Consider the following 26,811-nt stretch of genomic DNA (forward strand, 5'->3'; position numbering starts at 1 on the left):
ACCAGCAAAACATGTACTGAATAATTATAACCCGCTGGTGACTCTTCAGCCTTAGCATCGATCTACTAATCAATTAATTGTTTCATATGTTTTGGTTAGTTTAATATACAACAATGCATCATATTTTAAAAGCTCATATATTTCACAGCTAACATCTGAATTAGTAAAGTAATGATGACAGCCATTAAAAAAAATACCAGCTAGTAAAAAGCCTAATATTTCCCGCTGTAGAGGAGTTTAGGAGTATAAAAGTGTCCCAATGCTCAAGTAAAATTCATGTACCTTTATTTATTTATTTATTTATTTATGTTATTATATCTTATTTTTGTTTATCTCATTGCCGAGCCACATTCCACCTTCCACTCCTGTAGATGGCGGTAATGCGCAGTACAGGTGGTAAACTGACACAGAACAAGGAGAAAGAAGAATTTCCTCTGGCGATTCTGACCGAGGAGCGATGGAGTTGTTCTTTTCTGGGCATTTAAGCTTCTAAAGTTGTGTAATTAGCTGCATTTTATTAGCTGCACAGACACAAACAGATATGTACCGCTGCATGACAAGGTAAAAGGCGTTATATCTTTTCCATCCATGAATCCACAAAATATTATCCGACGATATCTTGACCTTTGGCATACATTTCTTATTGACAACAGTAAGCTAACGATTTGTCTAACTTTACTGCAAAAAAACATATCACTGTATATGCACAAGTACGTTTAGGTTTGTGTCTTTGAATAGATAAAATAAAATGAATGTGCACAGTAAAAAAAAGAAGAGAACTTGCTGATAATAGTGAGTATGCACATGCAAGATTTTTTGCTCACTGATTTGACAAGCTATTGCAGTTACTGTAGAAACATAATGTTTGGCTGAAACTATCTGCTGGTAGCAGAATAAAGAAATGAAAAAATATTCCATGTTTTCCACACTGTTGAGACAAACATTAACAGACTCAGAGGTTTTAAAATTAAACACCAGCAAGTGGAGATGGAAAGTTACAGGCACTGAATGTGGAAATGTGGCACTGAGAAAAAACTGAGGTAAAATAGTGGGGAGACTTAATTAATTTTTAACGTTCAGCTTAACACTGAACCTCAGGTTTTGCCTCTCGGTTTACCCTGTCTTTATATTTGAGGCTCTCATTAAAGAAGTTTGCTCAGTATTGTTATATTTGCTGGCCAGAAATTAGGGATATCATCAGCTGATATTCGAGTTAATACCAATGGATTATCTAACATATAGATGACTTTTTTAAGACTGGTATGTCTTTCTTTAAATAGAAGATAGACTGATAGAGGACCCACCTGTTCGTGTGTGTTCATACCTCTCTCTCTGTCCCTAAAAGGAGTGTGTGTAGTGGAGGAAGAGTGTGTACTGCCCTGGTGCCTCCTTACACCCAGTCACCATCTTGGATATTGAGAAACACAACAGAGGAGAGACAGCACAGGTGACTACATCACAAGGACTCCTGGACAATAAACTAAATGATATCCTACTTATTTGATATTCACATTTCAGATACTCCTCTGCAATAGTCACATCTCTTATTTTCTTATCATGTTGTGAACAAGTCGTAAACATGCATTTCTTGTATGAATCTTGTATCACAGGTTGGCTGAGCAGCGATGGAAGTGTTCAGTCCGCTGTATGAGCTCTGCAGCCAAGAAGAGGAGGTCTCTGCACAGTGCCTTCCCGGTGCTGGAGCAGCCTCTCCAGCCCATCCACCAACATGTATATGAAGCCAACCTCCGAAACAGCAGTGCCTGCCATAAGAAGTAGGTTCTGTCAGCAGATTCCCCCCTGCTGCATTATTTATTATGTAAATTCACACCATTTATTACGTCTGTCTCTCTGTAAGGTTCATAGAGTTGAGTGAGAAGGTGAGGAAAGGTGGAGGTGAGAGTGGCATCGCCAGACACACAAAGAGGAACAGGAAGTTGCTGGTTAGGGACCGTCTGCGCCTCCTGCTGGATGATGAGGACTTTCTGGAGCTGTCGCCATTCGCGGGTCTGGGTCTTCCCTATGGGGACATCCCTTCAGCTGGCTGCCTGACTGGTCAGAAACCGCTAACTACAACCCTGTATCTTTGGTACTAACTACAGACTGTATAATCTGACTCCAGTTAATTGCCTCCAATTGCTTCACTTTTCTTCTTTTATTTCAGACAGTAATTTATTTCCCACCTACTGATGAGCTAAGTGTAACACACATATCTTGTGACCCTTAGCACTATATGCGTTTGTGTGTGTATCCATCCAGGTATTGGCAGGATCAGTGGTCTGTGGTGTGTGTTCATTGCTAATGATGCTACAGTGAAAGGCGGCACAGCGTATCCAATCACAGTGAAGAAGCAACTAAGAGCGCAAGAAGTGGCGATTCAGAACCGCCTGCCGTGTGTCTACCTGGTCGATTCTGGAGGAGCTTTCCTACCACTGCAGGTTAAACACACACACACACACACACCCCTCAGGTTTAATAAATGTTTGGAGCCGAGGGGGGCAGGGCTCTTTTCTGGAGATGAATGTTAGTGAATAATACTAATTCCCTGTTTGTGTATAAACATCCAGTCAGAGATCTTTCCGGATAAGAACCAGGGAGGAAGGACGTTCTATAATGAAGCCATCATGTCTGCTATGAAGATCCCACAGGTAAAGCAGCCCAGGAATACTGTAACACAACAGGATGAATGTAAAATAGGCTGTGAATGAATTAATTTGTTGTAATAAAAAAAGATATGTCACATTTAACATTGCTACAATTCTATTCCTTGAGCCATTTAAGTCATAGATAAAGAACAGTTATATGAACTACCATATACACAGTGGATTCAGCAATTCAGCATATACATACACAGTATATTCAGAGGAACTGCAATGCTATCAGGTTTAAAAGTCACAGTCTTTCAAATTGCAATGTCTATATAAGGTGTCAGTGGTGTGTGGGTCATGCACGGCGGGTGGAGCTTACATCCCAACGATGGCAGAAGAGGCAGTGATGGTGCACCGGATAGGGACGATATTCCTGGGGGGACCGCCACTTGTCAAGGCCGCCACAGGGGAGGAAGTGACACCAGAGGACCTGGGAGGAGCCAGGCTTCATGCTGAGTAGGTCCATAAATCAAACCAACCCCCATGGATGGCAGATCAGTCTTAGTATAGCATGTGGGAATGAGATTATTGTCTTTGGAGGTCTGCGTTTGTGAAAATAGAATTAATAACTTGTACAGTTATATGAGAAATAAATAAGTAGAAGTTGAATAGAGTTACATCATCAAGTCAGTTAATCGTCTGGTTTCAGGGTGAGTGGCTGTGTGGATCATTTTGCCTGGGAAGAAAAGGAGGCCTACGATTACACTAGAAACATCATTTCAACCCTCAACTTTCAACTGCCAGAGGAGGAGGAGGAGGATGAGGAGAAGATGAGGAAAAGGAAAGGAGAGGAGGATCCATTGTATAGTCCAGAGGAGCTCCTGGGTCTCGCTCCACAGAGTTATAACTACAGTCTGGATGTTAAGATGGTACACATTTCACAAACACAAATACACAAAGATATTTGCTCTGTAAACTGACTAGTTAGCTTGAGGAGTAAATGCAGCCCTTCTGGCTGAAGAGTCAGGGAGAAGAGTGTCCTGTACAGACTGTCAGACTTGATTATTCACAAAATTTTATACAAAGAAGAAAACATAGTTTTGGACACAGTGGTTTAATGACATTTTCTCTATGAAGTGCAGTGCAAAAATGGAAATCTAAGAATTTATTTAAGAATTTTTAGATTATCACTTTGAAATTCTTGGGTATTAATGACAATTTATACATGGTTGATTAGTAGAAAAGTTGATTTCACTGAATTATGATTCAGTATTAATCACACACAGTTGTTATTGTCTGTCCAGGTCATCAGTCGCCTGACAGACGGGAGCCGCTTCCAGGAGTTTAAAGCTCGTTATGGAACCACACTGATCACTGGTTTTGCAAAGATACATGGGTAAAAGATTACAACACACACACACACACAGGTGCTTTAGGCATGAGGGCAGAAAAATACACTTGTCAGCCAACAACATGTTTATAATAATCATTCATTTAAAAACAAATCATTATTTATTTATTGTTGTGAAAACACATATTATGAGCACATTTCTGAGCAAAGTTCATGCTCAAGCTTCAGGCAGCAGTCGGGACCTCTGACTGTTCACACTGTTCATGATTCACTTTGAATTATATCCTCTGCTGTTTATTGTTTCAAACTAAAACTCGTACCTTTGCTGACTGTAACAGATTTGATGTTGTATATATTGTGACCCATTTCTCACCTCCATGATGCATATTATCACTTTATATATTGGCTTTTTTCAGGGCACGATATATGATTACACATGCATTTGTGACTAATAATAGATATTTTAAATAATAATACATTAAACTTTACTAGTAAAACTGACCTTGAAAAGTTTTCTGTCTTCTGACACTAACCCAGAGGCCACAGCATCATGACTCCAGCTGTCAAAATAGGCCATAGACTAGCATGGCCTGTGATCTAAGTGTGTAACTAGTCAGAGTAAGAGTATAGTTTATATACATGGTCTTGATCAAGTATATATTGTGTTTTTTTCTGTGTGTATGTACTGCATTAGTCACCTAGTGGGAATAGTAGCCAACAATGGAGAGCTGTCATACCAGGCCGCGCTGAAAGGAAGTCATTTCATCCAGTTATGTGACCAGAGAGACGTCCCACTCCTCTTCCTCCAGAACACAGCACCCACAGCAGCACTAACACTCTCCATAACTCAGGTATTCACTGCCAGTAAAACACATCAAGGCTGTTAAGGTCTGTGTAAATCCACAGTATACAGTCTAACAAAAAAACTATTTTGTTCAAAAGAACTTTTTATAGAACAGTTTTTGTTTTATATCTGTGTGTGTGTATCTGTCTCTTTTTTCCAGGCAGAGATGAACAGTAATCGTCTGAAGGCTCAGGGTTCAATGCTGTCAGCAGTGGCGTGCGCCTCAGTCCCCAAAATCACGGTGGTGATTGGTGGCTGCCATGGTGCCGACAGCTACACCATGGTGAGGGTGTCAGTCAACACTGCTGTAGTTATCTGATGAACAAAAACTAGTGTTTTACTTCGCTGCACTTTAAAGGTGGTATTGGTGGTGGTGTGATTCACTGTAGGAATTTAAAGTGTTGTTTTTTTTTTTTACTTCAGTAGCTCTCTGTGCTCTTACTACAGTGCAAACAAAATGTGCATAGAATTGAATTGCCCCCCAGGGGACAAATAAAGTTCTTGATTGATTGATAGGTTTGAATCTCATTTCTTTATGTAGTGTGGACGGGCGTTTGACCCTAACTTCCTGTTCCTGTGGCCCAACGCCAGAGTGTCGATGACGGCTCCGGGTCACGCTGGCTCTCTGCTTCCTCCTGACAGTGAGCAGGAGGAAGAGCAGAAGAAGAAACAGGAGGACAACTTTAACAGGAGATTAAAAGAAGAGAGCCCAGCTTTCTTCTCCTCTGGCAGGCTCTGGGACGATGGAGTCATTTTGCCCCAGGACACCAGGAGGGTAAAACACACTGTTTTTAGTGTAAATAGCAATATGGTTGGTATTTTAACTTAACCTTTTCCTTTCCTTTTATGCTTTTTTTTTTTATTAATCTGTTTCTGTCTGCAGGTTCTGAGAGACTGCCTGGACATCATCAAACAGCAGCAGTATCAGCTTTCCACAGAAAAACTACGCTCAGCACTTCTTCGTATGTAGAGGCATCTGTCCTCGCTCCTCACTTTCTATGGACACTACAAACATCTGTCCATCAATTAGGTTTAACTGGTGTTTTTCATTCTGTCTGGCTGCTGTTGCCCATTGGTCTCCTTTCCCTGTGTGGGAAAGAGGTTTCACACTGAGCTCTGGCCTGTATACAGTATGACTGGGAATTGTAGGCAATGGTGGGATTATTATTATTTTATTACTTTGATTATTACAATCAAAGTGAAGAAAGAGGAATTATAGTTGTTCTTGAAGACAATCTTCACACTTTAAGTAGCACAAATTTAGTACAGTGGTTCGACGTGTTGAATACTGATGTGTACCAACAGCTGATACAGAGATGACCTCATTACCAATCCTCTAATGTCATATTTGGGAAGGTGACTAATGGATCAAACATCCTGGTTTTAGTTCTCAGATATTCAGTTTGAACCACAATAATAATGATCTAGTCTCTTGGACTGGGAAGAGTTTATACAAGACAGTGAACATAATGAATCTTTTATCTGATAATTGAATGTTTCTGTTCCTGTTATCTCCAGAAACAAATGCCTACCTCTGTGCACGCAGACGTGTTGTTTCCATAAAAGGCAACACTCTTCTAGTTTTCAGGAACATCAGGACATTCACAGATCAGTCAACACTGTTTGACTGAAAGATGAAAGTCCACAGTTGTCATCTGGGTTTTACTTTTAGGAGCCCACAGGTCCGTTTTTGCCTTAACTCAGTTCAGGAGAAATTTTGTTTGATATACGTGTATTTTTTTTAACAGATTATCAGGCGACAAAAAACTAAAATCTGACGTCCAAAAGCACCTTACAGGAGCTTTATGTACAGATCATACCTGTGGCAATGTTTGTCAAAAATACTACGTTGTAAGAAATTGTGCTCTGTAATTACAAATGTAAATTAATCACTGTTGTGTAGTTTCTTTTTAATTTGTATTAAAGAAAATTAAAAAATGTAAATACATTTTTAAATTGCAAAAATAGCGTGTTTGTTTTAATTCTAGCTCTTCTTTTATATTGATGCTTTAGAATAATTTTCACTGCTATAAATCTGGATATTCTATGGGGATAATCTATTACTTAGGTGTTACATAAATCACAAGAAGAAATGGAAAAGCCAATAACCTGCGATTTAATAGAAGTTACAGTGCAGTGCATGTTTTAATATTTCCCCAAATCCCGGTGAGAAAAATAGTGCTTAAATTTAAACTTAAAGCTGCATTGATTGGCTTTATTTACCACTAGGTGACAGAAAAACTCCACAGCAAACTGACAAACTCACAGCCCAGACTTCATGACCTTATAAGGTTGTCCTGGCAAACAGTTGCATATTTACACATCCAGCATCATTAGCATTAATTCGGAGTCATGTTTGTGCCCATCTGATGAATTTGAGTCCAAAAATGACTCGCCTTTTAGGTCTGGGTTGATGTACAACTCCTGAGACAAAGATTAGCTCTTCAGATGATTGTTTTTCTTTTTTCTTTACACTGATATGTTTTCATCTGGTCAGAGGAAAGCCACCAGCAAATACTGGATGGAAATGTATTTTTGTGAAAACTGCTTCTCTTCTAGGTTTGATGTGCTAAAAATGGTCAGGACACGAAAGATAGGAACTCTGCTCTCCAGCTGCAGCTCACAGGAAGATGTATGTGTAGCACAGGTTTATTTTAAGGTGACTGTTGTCTAAACACTGTAACACAACACTGTAATAAGTAATGTAATTACAAAAGTAAAATGGTTATTGTAATTGGTTTTATTTGTATAAAAGAATAAAACTGAATGCCTTGTAAAATATGTTGCAAAAAGATTTTGTATGTATTTAATTGTAGTCTTTGCTTAACAAGAATGATTTCATAAATCTGCAGATGCTGTTTTAGTCATAATGTACAACATTTTCAATGCAGTAAATGTGGTTGTATTTGTCAAAAGGTCTTAGCAAAAGCAAAGTAAACTCTGTGACTTCATGCTGGCGTCACTTCGTCAATGCACAAGCACTGTTTTTCTGCACCAGCTATAAGACACAGTGGTCAGTTGTCCCAAAAATGAAGAGTAATACTCATTTGTAAACCATTTTCATACCAGTTATTAAAGTCTCCTCAGATGTCATGCAGGGTGAGCAGGACTCGGACTCTCTAGAGTCGGGGTCATGGTTTGTACGTGCCGTGCAAGGTCACGGGGATGATGGTGTTGACCTCTGCCCTGGCCAGCTCAGTCAGTTTCATGGCATCCAGCACCAGCAGGAAGCCTGGTCTCTCTGCACCAGGCTTCACCACGATACTCAGCAGCACACCTGCAACGCAGAGACAGAGGACGTGAACAGATATGTGTTTCCATGACAGAGGTGCTAATGGTTAGGTTAAGATAATTTAAAATTATGAGTTTGATTTAGACTGATGACTCAAATTTGATCAGGCACAGATTAGACTGAGAGTTAAGTCAAACTATTGAGGTTTCCGTTTTTGCTGGCAATTCATTTTGTTCGATAACATATGTTTGATCCACACGAGGGGAGAAAGTGCAAATTCTGATTTTGCGATTTTGCAGTGCATTATTTCAACCTTTATGTTCTGTTCCCAAGTGACATGGCCTTTCTAAATAGGATGTCATAAATAGTACCTTCAGGGCTCAAGTAACAAAAAAAAAATTTCATTGTGAAATTGTGTGAATTTATTTACTAATGTGTGTGAGTGTGTGATTGTGTGTGTGTGTGTCCTACCATCATCCTCCTCTGTAGCTCCAGGTGTTGGTACAAACAGCGGCTCTGACGGGTAACACTCCTCCTCCTGCCACACCCAGGTCTCTTTGGTCTGCACGTTCAGCTTGACTATCTATTGCAATTCACCAATAAACAGCCAACCACTTTAATTAATAACAACATTAGCACTGGCACGTGTCTGTGTGCTGGGGAGCCAGTTAACTTGACACTGTCTTTGTCTTCTTCTCTGAATGATAAAAGTGCTCCTACCCTGTCAGGGATGAAGTGGTTGAGTCCCAGACCGTAGGCGAAGGAATACTTCTTCCCACGACACCGAGAGTAGTTAATCTGAGGAAACTCAAAGGCTGAGAGAGAGAGAGAGAGAGAGAGAGAGAGAGAGAGAGAGAGAGAGAGAGAGAGAGAGAGAGAGAGACAGCTATAAGTATTAAAGAATCGTATACCTGTGATACAGTGCACTGTGCACGCTTTAGGATTCAGACCCCCTCCCTTTTTGCACACCTCATTGTGTTTTAGATTTAATTGTACATGGATAAAATTGACATGTGGTCCAACAGTATACACTCAATAGCACATAATGACAAAGTGAAACCCTTAATTCCAGTACTTTGTAGAAGCCCCTTCGGCAGCAGTTACAGCTCTGAGCCTTCTTGCCTAAGCCTCTATAAGCTTTGCACACCTGGATGTGAGCAGTTTATCCTATTCTTCCCGGAAAATCCTCTCAATCGCCGTCAGATTGGAAAGGAAGTGTCATCTTCAGGTAGTGAGGAGGGGGGGTTGAACACTTTCTGAAGCTCAAAAAATACTACGTACACAGCCTACAGTATAAAGAATAATGTGTGACATCTGCATAGAAATGACTAAGGGTTTTTTTTTTATGAGAGGACTGGTGTTATTAAGAGATAAAATCATGTCAATGAAATCTGTGACTTGTGTGACTTCTTGTATGTTTTGTCGCTCATTGTGTGTCTGCGTGTGTCTCACCCTGTCGTGGTCCAGAAAAGAGGACTTCAGGTTCAAGCCAGACGGTGCCATCACTGTGAAGTACAGCAGTAGCTGTGGTGTAGGACAGAGACACCAGATTCTTCCCCTGCTCCTCCTGAACACACACACAAGGACATGAATACACACTCCTGTATGTCATACAGGAGTCTAAGAGGAGTGTGGGTTATTTGAAAAGAATGACTTAACTTAAAAATTATCCAGGATAAGTTGACCTCTAAAGCCAACCAAAGAGATGCCTGTGGCTTGTAACACAGAGCTGTTACAATCAGCTGGATCTTACTGAGTAATTTTCCCCTAAGGTTTGCAAAGGGAACGCTATGTGAAAATACAGTCACACAGAGTGCTGTGGTCACAGATGGGACTCATTTGTTAGGATGTTGAATTGTTTGACTGGGAACAGTTTGATGTTAGTAACGACCACTACTGCAGCCTAACATGTTTACATCCACCATTTTGTCATATCTGAGACCAGAAAAATGTCAACAGGCATCTTTTATCTGCATGTTGATGTATTTTTTTGTTTGTTTGTTTGCTGGGAAAAAAATGACATTATTTTTATACCTTGATTAATACCCTGACTAATAAAACACACACTCAGTTTGATACACTCAGGGGTTTTGCTGTTCCAGACTTACTTGGATTGGTGGGACCAGTAGCTTATAGTGGCCAATGTGAGCAAACTTTGGACAAAAACTGCACTGTAATTATGTTGAATGAGCCAAGTCCATGACTTTATGACTCTTCTTTAATTCAGCTACGATTACACAATGTTTAGCATTTACCTTTATCCCATAATTACAACTGTTCCAGCTGCTCAGCAAAAGCCGCATGCCTGTGGTCTTGCTTTGAAGGGTGAAACAGCTACGTTTGTTTCTTAAAGACTGTTTTATTTCCAGTAATAAGCTCAAAAGAGTTAGAACCTGCAAACTGCTGCTTGTGGCTTAATTACTTGTTTGAAAGTCAGAGAGCTCAGTAGAAAGACAACAAAGACAGGAAAAAATGAGTCCTAACAGTTACAAAATGACCACAAAGAGACAGAAAATGACCACAAAGGGACACAAAATGAACACACACAAAAGCAACATAGCCACAAAAAATTGATGTGTGTGTGTGCATGCACGCTTGTGTGCGTCCTCACCCTGTGTATATCCAGTGGCAGTACGTATCGTCTGACCTCAGGCTGAGGAGCTCTCATCGCTGCTTTCTTCACCTCCTCCCACTCCTCCTTCATGTTGGCCAGGTACAGGTAGTTATACACAAAGTCATGACTGCACACACAGAGAGAGAGAGAGAGAGGTTAGAAGAACATAAAACACAGACACACACACACACAGTCATACTGACCCTTTCCATGTGCAGAGGTCGACGACAATGAATCCCTCGTCTTCGTAGGTGTTGATGTGGTGGAAGAGGTTGAAAGCTGATGTTCTGAACTTGTGGCTGCTCAGATAACCTGCTGGGTCTTTAGTGGCCAGATGGAACCACGTCTGCAAACACATGCACATATACTGTATGAGAACAGGAATGTAAAGGCTGTCACATGTAATCAGCCAAACATACACTTCCCTTTTTAAATGGGCGAGCAGACACAGATTCATTCACCACCCTCTGACCCCCCATCCCTGCCTACCCCCATGCTGTCATTGGATTCAAAGCAGTCCATGTACGTGGCTCCTCTGATGCTCCAAGCCGACAGGAACTTGAGCAGGTTGATCTTCACCGGCTGCTCCACAAACACAAAGTAGTTGTCTGTCATACCAAAACTGCAGACAGACAAGCAGACGTGGAGACAGATGCATAAACATGAACAGTGTGAAGCATCACAGAGATGGCTGCTTTGGTGTGTTCACGAAATAGCTCAGTACCTGTGCATGTAGGAAGGCTTTAACCTCTCACTGCTGGGAAGCTGAACCACCACCTGTGATTTCTCTATGGGATCTGCTTTGTCTGGAAACACAGAGAGATACAGAGGATCAAGTGTGATACCGAAGGAAACAACATCAACAGCATCACAGAAAGCTCGACATCAGTGTTTGGTTTTCCCTCACGTCTGTTAATATTTGTTTCCGCCCTTCTTTTTTCCCGTGCATCTTTTTTTTGAACTTCTCTTTTTCTGTACATCACTCTGTTTTTTCTCCTCTTTCTTTGACTGTTCTAATCTCTGTAAGTCTCCTTCTCTTCTTTACCTTATTTTTAGTCAGTTTTAACTTTCTTTGTTTCCTGTTTTCTGTGGTTCTTTGTCCCTCTTTTACTTTGTACTATCTATCAGTCATCTATCCATCTATCCATCTCCTCTGGTGCTTATATTTAGGACAGTTGTCTGTATATCACAGATACGCAGTTGGTGCGCTCGCAGAGGCGGAAGGCGGCACATAAAATGAGATAAGCTTTTGAATATGGAAACACTTTGGACTGTGTGTGTGGAAAACCACCACCAAACATGTTTTCTTTATTTCAGATTTAAGATCTGTTCGTAATGAGAAAAAAAAAGAATGGAAAATCAATTAAAAATCCCTCAGTGACATTCAGTGACTGACAGAGTGACTCATGAACTCACCTTTCTGAGCAGGTGGGATCTTGACGATGTTATAAGCCAGACTCATGTTCTTGCCAAAACAGTTGCCGATGTTGTAGACTGTACCATCTGTGTCAGTGTGGGGGTGGGCCGTCACCCCATTCACTGAGAGGTACTTACACAGGTCCACCTGATGTGAAGACACAAACACAGGACAGAGAATCAGACCGGAGAAGAGTCATTGTCATGGGTTTTCCAAAAAACAGTGTAAAGGTGTATAAACCATTTTTAAAGTGAATCATGATGTGCAATTGTTTACATAACTACATAAAAAACATAAATACATAATCACTGTAAATAAATAAATATAAATAAAACCAAGGTGGATGTTATTTGTAGCCTCTAAGGCACTTGGAATATTTTGTTGTTCTCATTTTGAACTGAAATGGCAAGAATTTATTTATTTATTACAAATTTTATTTTTAATTTTTAACATTTAGAAAATTAAAAAAACAAGTTATAGCTCCACACACCCACCCATCAAGTACAACCCCACGGAAACAAGATCTCAACATGAACATTAAGGAAGAAAACAAACATACAAACAAATGTGGAAAAATTCAAAAGTAAACCAGTCAGCTCTCACCTTCTTTAACGTCTCCAGCGAATCAGGATCAACCTTGGTGATGTAATTGGTCTCTGTGACAGCGTAGAAGTCTTCACCGATTGGATAAACGTTCACTAAACAGTTATCAGTCACTTCAATGCCTCTGAAGTACGTAAAGAATCTGAACAGACATGAATATAAGGAAAACAGAAAACAGGGGGTTAGTTGATAAATGATTTCCCGTGAGCAGTAATGATAATAACAGTATAATGATACTATGGGACAATGGATGTGATGAACACGGGCAAACTATGAACATCACAGTTTGTACTATTCACAGACTCTGATGAATGTCTGAATACAAGCACAAGCTGTGGCAAACTCACATTTCGATTTTGGTGTTGAAGCATAATGAAGTTAATTTCTTTCATTACCGTTTGAACTGGAAATGACTTTCTCACTGAACGTATTAATAGTTGGGTCCATAAAATGTCAGGAAATAATCAAAAGCACACTTTCTCAGAGTTTCACACGTTAACACTCATTTGTTTTGTCCGACCAACCAAACAGATTCAGTTTAATATCACAGAAAATAAATATTAACATTTGAGTGGTTTGGGACCAGTAACTTTCTGGTACTTGTGCTTAATAATGGACTGAACAACTCATGAGTTAATGAAATAGCTGCTAATTAAACATTAAGTGCAGCACCTACAATATCTGATAAATCAACCAGTGAATAGGAAACTTCCTGTTTGGTCATTCAGAGTCAGGGCTCAGGGAGTTACCTGGAGAAGATGTTTTTGCAGGGGTCTGGGTAGGCTGCTGTGCCAAACTCAGAGATGACCACCCTGTTTTCAGTCATAGCTCGAACATATGCGTCCGTCCTGATAAACCTGAGCACATTGAGCCACATGAAACACATCTGTGAAACATAACACTGATTCTGTTCAGTGAAAAAAAAGACTTCTTATTGAAGGATTTTTGGGGTTTGAAGCAGCTGCGTGTCTGATTATTGTTTCTGCCTCTTCTCTAGCAGCCACTCTTTGAAAATTGAATCGAAGGCAACTGGACATATGTTTGTCTGGGAAGACGTTTCGCCTCTTATCCAAGGGGCTTCATCAGTTCATACGCATCGGTCTATCTAGTCCGCACTAGTCTGACGAAGCAGCCAGTTTCCAGTTTGCATGAATTTATTATCAGCACTTTTCCTCAGCTGTACAGAACAGCATACCAAATAAAAAAATCTGCATCTGGGGTTGGATCTGAGTCAAAATAATAAAAGTGAAAGACAATGGGAAATGTGTGACAGAAGACGAAAGAGTGACACTGCAATGTTAACAGCTCCAGATCCATACTTACAACTACTTCACCAGTAAAGTTAATTTGAGGAGAACGTTTCCAGTAGTTAAAGTTCTTCACAGAACAAGAAAAAAAAGGACAGATAAAGATCGGATGAGAGGGGAAACTGTAAAGCTATCACCTCAGAACAAATAAAACAAGTGCGTTTAAAATGTGCTCTGATTGTGTAAGGTAATGAGTCTTACCTCCTGTAATAAGTCACCTGCCCGTTCTTCAGGTCAAACTTGTGCATTAGAGCCTGTCCATCAAACAGGTGGTAGAAAGGCTCGTCCCCCACCTCGAAAAGACCTGGACCCATCCTGAGAAGACTGCCGCCCAGCCATGACGGTATAACACCTGCACGCACGCACACACACGCACACACGCCACACACACACACAGGGTGACATATTTATGGTTCAGAAAAAAACAGGAAGTTTCCTCATCCAAACAGCAAATGGTCAGGATCAAGTGTTCCTCAATTATTGGTGCAGGAGGTTAAAGCTGAACAAAACACAGGGTGACATGATGTGTTCACACAAAAGGAGAATTAAGGAATGTGAACAAAGAAAGTATAAATACAAAAAGGTAATAATAAACAAGAAATATATACATAAAGATTAGTCCTGCTGTGTGTCTGTGTGCGTCACTCCGTCCTACCAGTGATCTTTGCAGGTATCGGCTCATTCAGCTCCTCCACTGTCTCAAAGATCTTCCTGTAGCCTGCAGCAGGATGCTCCACACTGGAGAAGAAAATAAAAAAAAACTGAATTCATGGAACAATTCAACAACATAACCGAGTCACAGAACTGGTTTTAAGGACTTGGCTTCCACTGTAAGAAAACCTTTAAAAAATCATGTGACTGTGTGGTTTGTTCATTGTTGAACCAAAGACGGTTATACAGTATAGTCCACATGTACAGGTGTACAGGTAGGTGATCCACAATGTAGGTGATCTATCTATGCTGAGCACTGTGTTAGGACAGCTGATAAAATGTTGATGTAAAATAATTACTAGAAACCAGTTCTGCATCCAGCCAAAAGATTATCTTGACATTGGCCTTGAAAAACTGATGAAAACACCGCAACTTGTTTGCATCTCCCTCAGCTGAAAACACAAAACTAAGATTTGAGGAGTTTAGAGAATGTAACCGAAATTCCTCCTTAGGCATTTAACCGAGGTCTTTCTCCAGGGTGCAGACATCATCTTTTCTAAGCTTTAGTTTTGAGTTTCTCAAATTGCATCTGGAATATTAAGTTGAGTTTTGCTCAGAAAAACCATTGTGCAAAACATGCTCAAAAGTAACTCAGATGACTCATTCAATCTTTGTCTTTCAGTAGAAAAACATACACCAGTCAATGGCGTCTGCAGGCTGCTTCCTCTAATTTCATTCCTGTTACCCAATAAACTTCAACCTTTAACGGTTGTTTTAAAAACAAGCTTCGATCCTCAGACATGCAAAACTGTTTGAGAAAAGACAGGGAAAGTTTTACTCACCGGCTGACCATGCTGCTCAGTGCTCTAAACACACTCTCTGCTCACAATTTGCTTGCAAAAGAGCTTCCAGTTTGCATTTAAACCACACAGATTTCCTGTGGTGAGAGATGGAAACTGGGCCCCCTCCTCCCTCCTCTGTTTATCCTCCCATCCACCCCCTTTTCTCATGTTCTCCTCCCCTTTCCATCCTTCCTCGATCCCTCTCCTCCCCCGTTTACTCCTTCCATGCCTTTTGCACCATTGCTCCCACTTTTCTTTTCCCCTCCTCCTCCTCCTCCTCCCCGAGCTGAACAGGCCAGCTTTGTCTCCTCTCCTTTCAGCCGTCTGGCCCTCGGCCTCATGCAGAATGTTCTCCAGGCCCCAAAACAAGTTCTTTGTCAACCTGGGAACACAAACACTCACACACCTACCAATGATGTGGGTCAAACTAATAAAGTCAGCTTTTAAAGGCAGTGCGCTGGTGCTGTTTGTATGTGGATATAAGGGTAGGCAGAATCCCATCTAATTAGTTCCAGGCAGCTTCAAGAAACACTCAAACTATTTTAATTGGCTAAGTCTGGAGGGAGAGAGAGCAGCAGGAAAAGGGGGAGAGAAAGTGAATGATTAAGAGTGTCTGTCTTTTTGTCCTCTGTCATTTTGATAAATGGAAAGCTCAGTGCTGAATAGGAGGATGAAAGGGTGAATTTAAGTAGCTTCATTAATAACAGTGCAGCAATCTGTCATCTACTTTCGCTGAGAGCAGGTTAAAGACAACTGATGCTGGATCCTGCCTGTAAATAAGTAAACAAAACAAAAACGTCTGAGGTCCCATTAACGGCCTTGACTGTCCACAAATTGATTTGTGTTGAACAGCGTGAACAACATAATGATCGTGTTCAGTAGAGCTCGTCCTCTGGGAACGAAAAACATCCAGAACAAATTAAAGCAATCTAACCACTGGACATCTCTACAAAACGACTATGTGACCTGAGGACGACACAAGTGGAAAGAAAAATGAACAGGAGAGGGTTCATCCTGTAGGGATCATAACTGTAGACCAAGTCAGTGAACTCAAGCTGCACATGAAACTTTCATTTTAAATTCAACAGACCTTCTCTCAGATTTTTTACCTGCTAGACTCATAATATACCCAGTTTTACAGTGTAATGGCCATTTGCAATGAGACATTTTGATTCTATTAACCTTCACAATTACTTCCACCTAAAGAGTTTAGACAAAATGACTCATTTAAAACCAGCCTGGCTATCTGTATGTGGCTGTAAAGATGTTTTAGTCTCACAATAAAGCTGCTAAACAAAAAATTGAAACATAAACACAAAAATCTGAATCTGACTAATTAATTGCAATGACCCAGCCATCGCCTGCTAAAGTTATGGTTTTCATTATTGGAAAATATCTGTCTCTCAGTGCCTGTACTGGAAATAAACATCATTTCACACACACAATCACAAACAGGACCAAACGGGACAAAACCATAAAAATACAACAGATGAACAGGTTTATTTCCCAGGACTTTGCATAGTAAACAATGTAGAGGAAAAGTATAATGTACATTCCTCTGTAAAGGTCTTTGTCAAAAACACTGCTGATGAGTGTATGTATGGTTTCACATACACACACACACCGTTTGATCTGAGGTATAAACATGTACCAGGGTAGAACTAATACTTCATGTAGCCTAAGACAAACAAAAATGGAAAGCTTGACATGAGTCACTTTACTTTTACTTTAAATTTCCTCAGACACTTGACATAATCTGGGTTCTGAATCTAACTTCATCTTAAAATCCATCAGTGAAATTAATGGATGCCACTAGACATCAGCCAACAGCAAACAGCAAAGCCTTTAAACGACTGCTGCCTCAGATGCTGAGAACACGTCATGAGACTTTAAAGAAAAAGCAGTAGCAATCATTTCCCCAAAATATGACAGACGCCATGTGAAACCTTCTTTAGGGAGTCCAATATACATTAAATATGTATAAATTAACTATTCTGATGATTGACATTAGCTTGCTGGCCATTCACAGTGCCTAAACCCAGTGCAAAACACTTCTCTATCCAATAAACTAAGCAGGAATGTATTCAACAAGAGACATAAAAGAAAAAAGAACACAAAGAGAGGATCTCCCAAATCACATCACAGACAAAATAACTGAGTTGTATATGAGAAACAGGAGATTCTGAAAACAAAAAGATTTCTACTACAATAAATCTGAAAAAAAAATCTTTAAAAAAGAAAAACACACACCAAACCACACAAATGAAAGCAACAGAAGCGAAAGAAAAGCCAGAAGCGAAAGACAAGAACAACCAAGCATAAAATGTGAGAAAAAGGTTCAAGACTAACGAGTGTTTCAGATAAAACTTGAGAATCTAAATAGTATAAAACATTTAGTTAAATCTATAAAAATGTTAACATGACAACAAACACCTCAAGCAAAGACATCTCTAGCACTGCTCCCAATGCCATCATTCATATAAATTAATCTATAGTCGAGTTTTTCCCATGGACCAGTGATCCCAGAATTGCATATTTTTCTCCCAAAATGCACTCTGAAGCTACACACACACACACACACACACACACACACACACACACACACACACACACACACACACACATCAGTATTAACTTGCAATAGAGACAGAAGTTGGGGTGAGAAAGAAATGGGTAAAAAATCCAAATGAACAGACGTTAAAAAAAACAAAAACCAAAACATTTTACTAAACCCTCCTTCATGAAAACATGTTATAATGGAGCATAATGTGTGAACTGCTCTAAGGAGCTACTGTGTGTCAACCTGCCCTCAGCAAACATACACATAACATGAATACACACACTAACCACTGTAGAAGTCTCCCAGCCTGCATTAACTTTCACATAACCACATGCATGAGACACAAAAGGAATAACAGTGTTTCCAATGTAACAACACAAAGTTAATGGCTGCAAAGAGAAGAGACAGTTTTTCAAATCTTCTCTCAGGAGCGCAGCGTCAGTGCAGTTATAGTGCAGCAAAAATGACGTGTCCACTGTGGCTTCCACACTGATCACACTTAGCTTAGTTCCTGATGCTGAAAGCTTTGGTCTTCTTGATGCTGAGGAGGGGTGGTTTAATCTTTGGCTTGCTGTTGGTCTTGCTCTCCCTGTCTGAGGTGGGGAACCGACGACTGTAGATGTCTGGGTACTGCTTCTGAAACTAAAGGCAACAGAGACAATAAAACTCACAATTATGTGAAATTACACTTTCCGTGTCTGCTTTGTCATGATGGACTAGGACCTGGATTATAGTTTAACAACTGAAAACACAGTGATGGTGTAAAACTCTCAAATACATGCTGAACTGGAATATACTCATCCAGCATCAACACCCTGTGGGAAAGAAGTTGCTCGATCTGTCCAGCTAAATGTAATAATGAACAAGAGCCTGAGCGATGAATCAGCCCGGCTGATGAACTAGCCGATTCTAGCTTATTGTGGGACTTTTATTTATTGACGTGTGCTTACAAAGAAATCTAGATCCTGTTTCTATAACATACTGCTTCAGTTATGTACAGTTAAATTGAGCACTGTATGAAAATACTAATGACTTAGCATTAAGGGGGTGTTTTATTACCTGCTTCAGTTTCTTGCGTCTGTCCTTCTCACTTATGTTTTGGTCTGTCAACAGGATATCCAGTAACTCTTCCATGGCCTTTTGGGAAGATGTCAGCTTTTGCTGTTCAAACTCAGCATCACTGAGCTGACGACAGAATGCGAACACAGGCACTGGAGCACAAGCTGGATCACTGCCATCCATATTAGAGACAGTGTCGATGGGGACCTGGGGTCAGGACAGTAAAAAACAAACAAAACCAAACCAAACAATTCTATGTCAAATTCTACTTTTGTGACTCCAGTTTTCACATAGAAAGCATTCCATTACCACAAATTCAAAACACTGGAACTCATGTTTTGACTTCAATTGAAGGATTGGTCAACCAGTACATTTCATATTATTTTTATTTGAACTACAAATGTACTTGATGTACCTGGAGGAAACTGAATGGAGTGAAAGGTTCTAAGTGTACCTGTGCTGTGCGCAGGTACTGTATATAGTCCTGGATCGCGCTGAGCAGATACTCAGGAACTGAGAGGATGCTTTGCTGATGGTCCATTAGAAATGACACCAGCCTGGTGGCTAACAGCTCGTCCAGATCACACTCCTCAGCGCTGCCCAACACACAGCCTGAAAAGGTGTGAACCATCTGAAACAAGAAACACAGAAAAACAGAGAGAGAGAGAGAGGTAAATTAAAACAAACAGTTAAAACAACCACACAGACACTGAGTACAGTAACATGTCAATGATACACAGGAGGGAAATTAGTATAACAGGAGACCACATATGTAAGTTGCCTGTTAGTTTTACATCACAACAGTTTTGTTCCTCACCAGCGTTCGGGTACCGATGGCAGGGTGGAGGCGAGGCATGTCCACATTCTGGCTAATGCGCGACATCATCCTCATGAGGAGCTGCAACTTCCTGCGGGAGGCGGGGGGGAGTAGGAGGGTGCAAAGCTGCAGGGCCTCAATGGCTACGCGCTCACACTGAGGCTGGAGGAGGCCTATATACAGAACATGCACGCACACATAGTTATACAGCAGTGATCACAGAGGCAGGTGAATTCTGCAGTACAGTCAGTTACTAAACAAAAGCAGCAGACCCACTCTTCATGACCACATTCATCCATCACTGCCACAGCACATTTACTATATCAGACAAATGATGGATGGATGGATGGATGGATGGATGGGTGAATGACAGGATTAATAAACTACAGCTATGGTGTAAGAGGAGTCAGGTAGGATTTGTAAAGGTAACATTTTATGTATTGTAATATGCAATTTAAAAAGACGTGCATCCCAGTTCATAGCTCTGCTCCAGGACTGTATCATACCCATGATGGTCCTGCATGGATATCATCTTATACTTGGACATTTCAGTCACAGATTCACTCATAAAATATGCTGTGGGAAGAATGTTGAAACCACATAAAGGTTTATGGTGCAGAAAATTCTTTTCAATTCCCTTTTACTCCACTTCACTGGAATCTGCAGGATTTATTTTTCTCTGACAAATTTCTTATTTTAGCAGGTGGAAATGTACACTGCAAAAACCAAGAGCAGGAGAGACGAGATTTAACAAAACAAACCAAAAACAAGCAACTTGTAATGTGTTGCATTCCTTAATCTGGAATATTTAACAAAATGCAAATTATCTCTGTGCTCCTTTAACCCGTACTTTCTTTTTTTCATTTATTCTGTCAATATGTTTACAGAAACCTTTGAAAACACAGACCACCAAGCAGTGAAATAATTCTCTGCAATTCTTCAATCCACATCTCAGCTTCACTCTTTGATTTCAACAGGATTGTATTTCTAAGTTTAAACTCAGTAAGAACCTTGCGTACTGGTCGTGGTTAGATGTTAGATGGAGTTAGTCTGATTAGACATCAACAGACAGGCAGACAGACAGGTAGAGGGCAATGGGTCTTACTGTGCTCAGGTTTGGGTTGAGGGGGCTGGGAGCTGCTGGCGGGTGGCACACAGACAGGAGGTTTGAACAGTGAAACAGGTCGAGGCGGCTTGGACACATCCAGAGAGCTGAGGCAGCGCCGGACAACAGCAGGGGCAGGAAGTGTCCAAAGATTAGAGGTACTGGAGGCGGGTCTGGGCCCACTGGGTCCTGTAGTAGCATGAGACCCTTGTACTTTGGCCATAGCAGTTGAAGAGAAGGAGGGAAAAGGATGATGGGAAGAAGAAGAGGGAAGACAGGAGGACAACAAGGGCGGACGTGAAGCTGAGGAGCAAGGCTGGTCTGCTGGAGTGTTTACGTTGAGGCAGCTGGCTGCTCGGCCCTGCCACTTGCTCTCTTTGACGTCTTCTTCCCTGGTTTCTATGACAATATCCAGACAGCTGCCTACGCTGCGTGGCCGCAAAGGGCGTGACCTCTGTGCAACTGACAGTCCAGCCATCGAAACTACAGATAGTCTATTTCTGGTGGTAACCCCGGGAGCCTTTTCACAAGTAACAGGGGTTGTTTTGGATCCAAATGTAAAGTCTGAATGACCGTGGGGTGTTGTGATAGCAGGACTGTCATCCTGGTTCCTGCTGCTATTGGCGCAGGATGCCAGGCTGTCATTGGACAGAAACAGCTGTTGCCGGGTGAGAGGGGCAGAGTCATCGAGGATGGTTTCCAGTGAGCAGCTCCTGGTTTGAGGTCTTGCAGAAACAACCGTTCTCAGGTTCATGCAGCTTCCACCTAACTGACCGTCACCTGCGCCACCTCCTTTTAATGCCTCCAACCGTGACTGAAGTTTCCCGCCTAGCACCTCTCTCATGGGAGATTCTGTCTCATCACATGTCCCCTGTCTGAGCAGTGACAGGAGGAGACACTCAGTGGAGCGAAATGATGTCTTGGCTGGAGGGGGGACTGAGGGAAGATCAGGCTTCTTGCGTTTCCCACGCTGGTGCGTAGTGGGTGCTGCAACGTACCCACAAAACACTGAGAGCGGATGCAGAAAGACAGGCCAGAGGCAGAGAGGGCCAAGCAGAGCAGGCAGAGTGTCAATGCAAGCAGATAGTAAAGGGAAGGGAGAGGGTTTAGTCAGTTTAAATCTTTACGGCACATACAGAACCATCAGCAGGTCAGACACAACGTACAACAAGCATACACCAAAACACAGAGAGAGGGAGTACAGCTGCTCATTTCGCTGTTTGGACTCCACAAACAGAAGTGGCAACAACCAAAACCTCTGTTAAGGGTCAAAAAGCACTGTTAGAGGTCAAAACAGACAACCACATAGTGGACACAGGAATGTCAACGTGACTGACTAACAAGATCCTGAAAATTTTCTGTCATGATGTCTGAGCATCATTTCCCTGTACCACAGCACCGACAAGTGGCTTCTCAAAAGGACATCCAGGCAGCTGCTTTTTTTGGGGGGTCAGGAAGTAACAGGAAGGAAGTAGTTCACCTACCCAGGACGTTGATAAATAGTTCATACAGTTCGTATGTGAGTAATGGCTGTGGAAGGCTGTAGAAGTAATCAGACACCGTTCTGAAGACATCTCTCTCGAAGCCTGGATAGGATGGCTGTGCACTGTCGTACTTTGGCCCTGGAAATAAACGGCAGGGTGATGCTGCTATCGCGAGTGTGGGTGATATCTGAAAGCTTCAACTTCTCAAATTCAACTTATAAATCCAATTTAAACTAACTTCACAGAGAATTCAAAATATCTACTAAAAACAGGCCAAGTGTGCATTTTACTGAATGTTGCATATGATCTAGTTATTTTGAAAACTGATGGGATTCCTATGAATATGCAGTACATAAAGTAAAGTTCTGTAAAGGCATCTATGTCAAGCTTTGGAAAGTCAAAATGTAGGTGCTATTTATTAAGGAAAAAAACATAAAACCTTTAGAAATTAGTAAGTTTTCCCCCCATTTGTTCAGTTCTTAGCAGTATTCTTGCCAGACATAGGTTTCTAAGTGGTTTGCTGCTACTCACAGTTGGCCAGGCTCTTCATGGCAGACAAAACCCAGTGTGGAAGGTCATCTAGAGAGATGGATTACAGTTCTTTTTAAGTGAACCTCATACAGTACAGGGTAAAGAGAATTTCCAGTGAAATAAAGGCTTGGTTAGGGAGGCTGAATAGAGACAAAAGTGTACGTTGATATATATGCTTGTTTGTGATGTTAATTTTTTCTGCTGATATAAACCTACTGGTCTTGTCGTCCAGTGTGACCACTCCATGCTTGTTGACTTTGGTCATATTATGGATGATGTTCTGGGGATTCACATAACGCTGGTTTAAAACCTCATCAAGAGAGGCAACACCCAGAATCCTCTGCAGGCTGAAACATAAAACACAAGCATTAGTTACACTAGAAAACCCTCTCCTCCTCATCATCTGCCTCCTGGACAGATTTGTTCTCGTTGTACAGCTTCGAAGGAAAAGAAATTGTGTACTTTGTGACAGACTTGTCATTTCAATTTGATAATAAAATAACATAAACTCATACAATAGAGGTGTACGAAACAAAAATAGTTTCTGTGTCCATACTGGGTCAGGGTGATGTCTCTCCAGATGTCCTGTTCGTCCTCCACTGTCAGCTCTCGTCTCTGCACCTTCTGCTCTCCTGGTGGCTGATTCTCTTCCCCTATTTGGAGGGCAGGGTCTTCATTTTCCTGATAGTGACAAACAAAAAAAATAAGCCATCAATACATTATATTTTTCTTTTTTTCTTTTTTTTTTTTTACATTTAAACCATGTTATCCAACTGCCAATGAAAGCTGGCATTTTGTCTAAACCTGACTTAATGATAGACTGACCATGCATTAATAACTGTATATACAAATGAGGACACAGATACAATGATTCACATCCACTCCAGCTCACTTGTGTCTCCTCCTTCTGCTTCTTGATAGTCCTAAACCTGAAGAAACCCTCCTTGTCCCTGAATGAAGGTCTTTTCTTTATGGAACTGGAGGCTGAGACTGGACCTGGACAGGGAATCGGTTTTAGAGGAGAAGTGGAGGGGAATCTGGGGAAAAAGGAGAACATGGGAGGTCATTTAGTTTGGGAGAAAACAATCAACATCCTTGTTTTTTGTAAACAAACCAGATTTAATATTGTTTCAATGATTTGGCAGCAACTCTGCCTACCTGTACAGCGAGTTGTTGTCCTCCAGATCCTCAGTACCCCAGCGACCCTTCACATCTTCAATCACATGGTTCTTCAAAAACTTCTTCAGGAGTTGTACTGTCTGTTGCCTGGTGACATCTGGGCCAAAATTGCTGTTGCTACGGAGCAGCTGGTGTAGCCAATCCACAGCGGCAGCGGCGGTGAAGCACGACGCGTAATGCCGGAAGTTTTGGCGGTGTTTCCTGAGGGGCATGCCAGCCCGAAACAGACGAGTGACTTCATTCCACTGAGAGAGGACAGAGTTTAGTACAGACTAACATGTCCACATCAAGCTGACCTGCCTCACAATTCAGTTTAACAGTTCAGACTATATATCTTAGGGGACACATAGCACAGAAACAAGATAATGTTAAAAGTATGAAGTTAACGCAATCAAGACAAACAACAGAGGGAACCAAGTAGTGCTGAGATTATTAGTCAAGTCATGGATTACTGGTACTAAGGGGTCAAAAATACAGCAACACGTACAGTGTAAAGAACTACTTTATTGTGACACCAACAGTTTTGGCTTGTGTCCTCCATCAGCGTCTTCCATTTCCAACAAGTCAAACTTGTTTCTTTCATAATAAAGTTGTTCTTTACAGTGGAGTAATTTTGACCATTTAAGACAAATTCCCTTCTTCATGAAGCATAGAAGTAGCTAAAGATGTGCAAGAAATACAAACACTGATGGATTAGTACTTTGACTGAATCTTGATCAATAACAATTTTGATAAGTGATTAATATTTTAATGATGAATCTAGTGCTGCACCTAAAGATTATTTTCCCAATTGATTAATCTGCTGTCTTATTCTTCTTCTTTTTTTTATTCTTTGGCCAAGTTTTGCTCAGCTGAAGGTGATGTCTTCAAATGTCTCATTGCTTTCACTAAAAGCTCAAAAGCCACCAAATACTGAGAAGAACAATAACAAAATAATCAACTTTCAAAATCGTTAAGGATTATTTTTCTAGAAACACATTCAAATTAAGCGTTGATGGAAAGTCACTTAGTGGGCAACTGAACTACTCGATAAGTAGCTGGGTTAAGTGGTGGGTAAAATAATAACAAGATTAGATTATTTCATTCACAAAGAAACCCCGGGACAAAGCATAAGCAATATTTAAAAGCATTAGCGTTAACTATAATTTTCCACTCGCTGCTAGCCAGCTCCCAACTTGTTAACGGTCAACGTTACAACTTACCAGTTTTGTGGCTCGGTACGGTCCAGGGGTGATAACATGAGAACTCATGTTTATCACAAGAGACAGCGCTAACGTTTTCACTTCATCCGATATGAGAAAAAGTAAAAGATATCCATTACTTGGAGAAGGAATTAATTGGAGTCCTGCGCTCTGCCACGGCGACACTCAGCTCCGTCTGGTTTATCTCCGTCTGTTCAAAATTACGAGCCGTCGTCATCTCGCACGGGATTGGATGTCGCTCGGGTCACGTGATCCGCCTGGAGCTCAAGGGGGTCGCGGATCAAAACAAATGCGTGGAGCACCAAGGCAGCATGTGTAAAGCGTTTATTAGCTCTAATTAACGGCTTTATTAATGGTCAAGGAATAATTCCGTACTGTGTTTTATAGATAAGTCATAAGCCATTAATCAGAGCACAGTTTCGGTTACCAGGTTGAGGAAAACCTTCCTTCATCATGGCACTTTCCTTTTCTTTGTGTATTAGGGAGCTGGAGCAGCAGTGTCAGCAATGCAGCTGGGGAGTCAGCTCTATTGTATTCACTGATACATCCACATTTAATTTATATTAGCATATCTTAGCAGGCAAAAAGAATGTGGTGAGGGTCAAACAAAAGACTGTGGAGGTTAGAGACATTTACAAAGGGATGGACCCTGGGAGGTGGGGTTGACTCTTGCCAGTGCTACAGACATGCTAATGTCACTAACATCTGTAAATCCAGCTCTCTGCTGTAAATCTGGTGTGGCCAAAACATCTGAGGTTAAATTCAATTTTACTTGCTGTGGCAGTTTACTTCAAAGCAGAGTATCCACAGCAGGGGTTACACAGAAACAAGTTGGGGAGTATAATAACAAAATTAAAAATAATAAAGTAAATAAAGACAACAAACTGTTCACATGTTATGCATTTATTCAATGTACAGTTGATTCTATTTAACATCCACTGAGAATCCTGTATGGCTTTTACAAGTCAAGTAAAGTCATTTGAATGAGAACAGAGATAATATGTCAGAATTCGGGACAGATCAGACCAATGAAGCTGCTGTCACAGACATATTCATGTCCTGGCCTGTGGGGATTTTGCACAAATACAATACTGAAAAACGTACAATTTAGTAGTTTTAGAATGTATTTTGGACAAATTCACCGCAGAAACTTGTACTGAAACCATGAGCAAGGCCGCCCCCAGCTGGTCATCACGAGTATCTTCTTTATGGAGTTTTGTGTATGGGTGAAAAGTAATTAAATACATAAGCTCAAGTATTTGCATACAAGTTTGAGGTTAATATTCTGATACGTCATACAAGTACTTTTACTCCACTACAATTCAGAGGAAAATACTGCACTTAGATAACTTAGAAATCACCTCACTGGTTCCAGGATACAGTTTACAAGCTACTCAGCAGAACATAAAGTAAGCCAACTTAACT

General features: G+C 40.9%; 3 protein-coding genes across 3 annotated transcripts; 1 reads left to right on the forward strand and 2 right to left on the reverse strand.

The window, feature by feature from the left end:
• Window positions 1-424: 424 nt before the first annotated feature.
• Window positions 425-6,798, forward strand: si:ch211-198n5.11 (methylcrotonoyl-coenzyme A carboxylase 2). Its single transcript, XM_041040756.1, has 13 exons — window positions 425-561; window positions 1,346-1,447; window positions 1,611-1,775; window positions 1,859-2,055; window positions 2,260-2,438; window positions 2,568-2,648; window positions 2,926-3,104; window positions 3,298-3,517; window positions 3,893-3,984; window positions 4,634-4,790; window positions 4,944-5,066; window positions 5,325-5,558; window positions 5,667-6,798. Exons 1-13 carry the CDS (start codon window positions 542-544, stop codon window positions 5,751-5,753), a joined length of 1,836 nt encoding a protein of 611 aa, XP_040896690.1. The 5' UTR covers window positions 425-541; the 3' UTR covers window positions 5,754-6,798.
• A 455-nt stretch (window positions 6,799-7,253) lies between these two features.
• On the reverse strand, window positions 7,254-15,547 carry LOC121183609 (retinal Mueller cells isomerohydrolase-like). The gene is made up of 14 exons (XM_041040757.1): window positions 15,450-15,547; window positions 14,612-14,694; window positions 14,158-14,308; window positions 13,399-13,506; window positions 12,650-12,791; window positions 12,046-12,193; window positions 11,354-11,435; window positions 11,119-11,251; window positions 10,833-10,975; window positions 10,627-10,756; window positions 9,468-9,582; window positions 8,736-8,830; window positions 8,487-8,598; window positions 7,254-8,060 (listed from the first exon to the last, which is right to left on the reverse strand). Exons 1-14 carry the CDS (start codon window positions 15,458-15,460, stop codon window positions 7,915-7,917), a joined length of 1,599 nt encoding a protein of 532 aa, XP_040896691.1. The 5' UTR covers window positions 15,461-15,547; the 3' UTR covers window positions 7,254-7,914.
• A 1,389-nt stretch (window positions 15,548-16,936) lies between these two features.
• depdc1a (DEP domain containing 1a) lies at window positions 16,937-25,557 on the reverse strand. Its single transcript, XM_041039522.1, is given in 13 exon segments — window positions 16,937-18,651; window positions 19,069-19,275; window positions 19,523-19,699; window positions 19,886-20,058; window positions 22,475-22,612; window positions 23,006-23,053; window positions 23,222-23,352; window positions 23,562-23,686; window positions 23,810-23,825; window positions 23,898-23,927; window positions 23,929-24,042; window positions 24,164-24,429; window positions 25,387-25,557. Coding segments are annotated over 13 exon segments (1,611 nt in total). The 5' UTR covers window positions 25,435-25,557; the 3' UTR covers window positions 16,937-18,513.
• Window positions 25,558-26,811: the final 1,254 nt, after the last annotated feature.

The sequence above is a fragment of the Toxotes jaculatrix genome, chromosome 6, assembly GCF_017976425.1.
Source record: "Toxotes jaculatrix isolate fToxJac2 chromosome 6, fToxJac2.pri, whole genome shotgun sequence".
NCBI classification, from domain to species: domain Eukaryota; kingdom Metazoa; phylum Chordata; class Actinopteri; family Toxotidae; genus Toxotes; species Toxotes jaculatrix.

What these genes read in the sequence shown, in the direction of transcription:
- LOC121183609 (XM_041040757.1), bottom strand. An exon ending in GATACCTGCAAAGATCACTG is followed by an intron (nt 14,309 to 14,611) that starts GTAGGACGGAGT and finishes GCGTGCGTGCAG; the next exon opens with GTGTTATACCGTCATGGCTG. An exon ending in AATCCAATGACAGCATGGGG is followed by an intron (nt 10,976 to 11,118) that starts GTAGGCAGGGAT and finishes ATGTGTTTGCAG; the next exon opens with ACGTGGTTCCATCTGGCCAC.
- si:ch211-198n5.11 (XM_041040756.1), top strand. Translation starts at nt 542, where the DNA reads ATGTACCGCTGCATGACAAG. An exon ending in GTGCCGACAGCTACACCATG is followed by an intron (nt 5,067 to 5,324) that starts GTGAGGGTGTCA and finishes TTCTTTATGTAG; the next exon opens with TGTGGACGGGCGTTTGACCC. An exon ending in TGCCCCAGGACACCAGGAGG is followed by an intron (nt 5,559 to 5,666) that starts GTAAAACACACT and finishes TTCTGTCTGCAG; the next exon opens with GTTCTGAGAGACTGCCTGGA.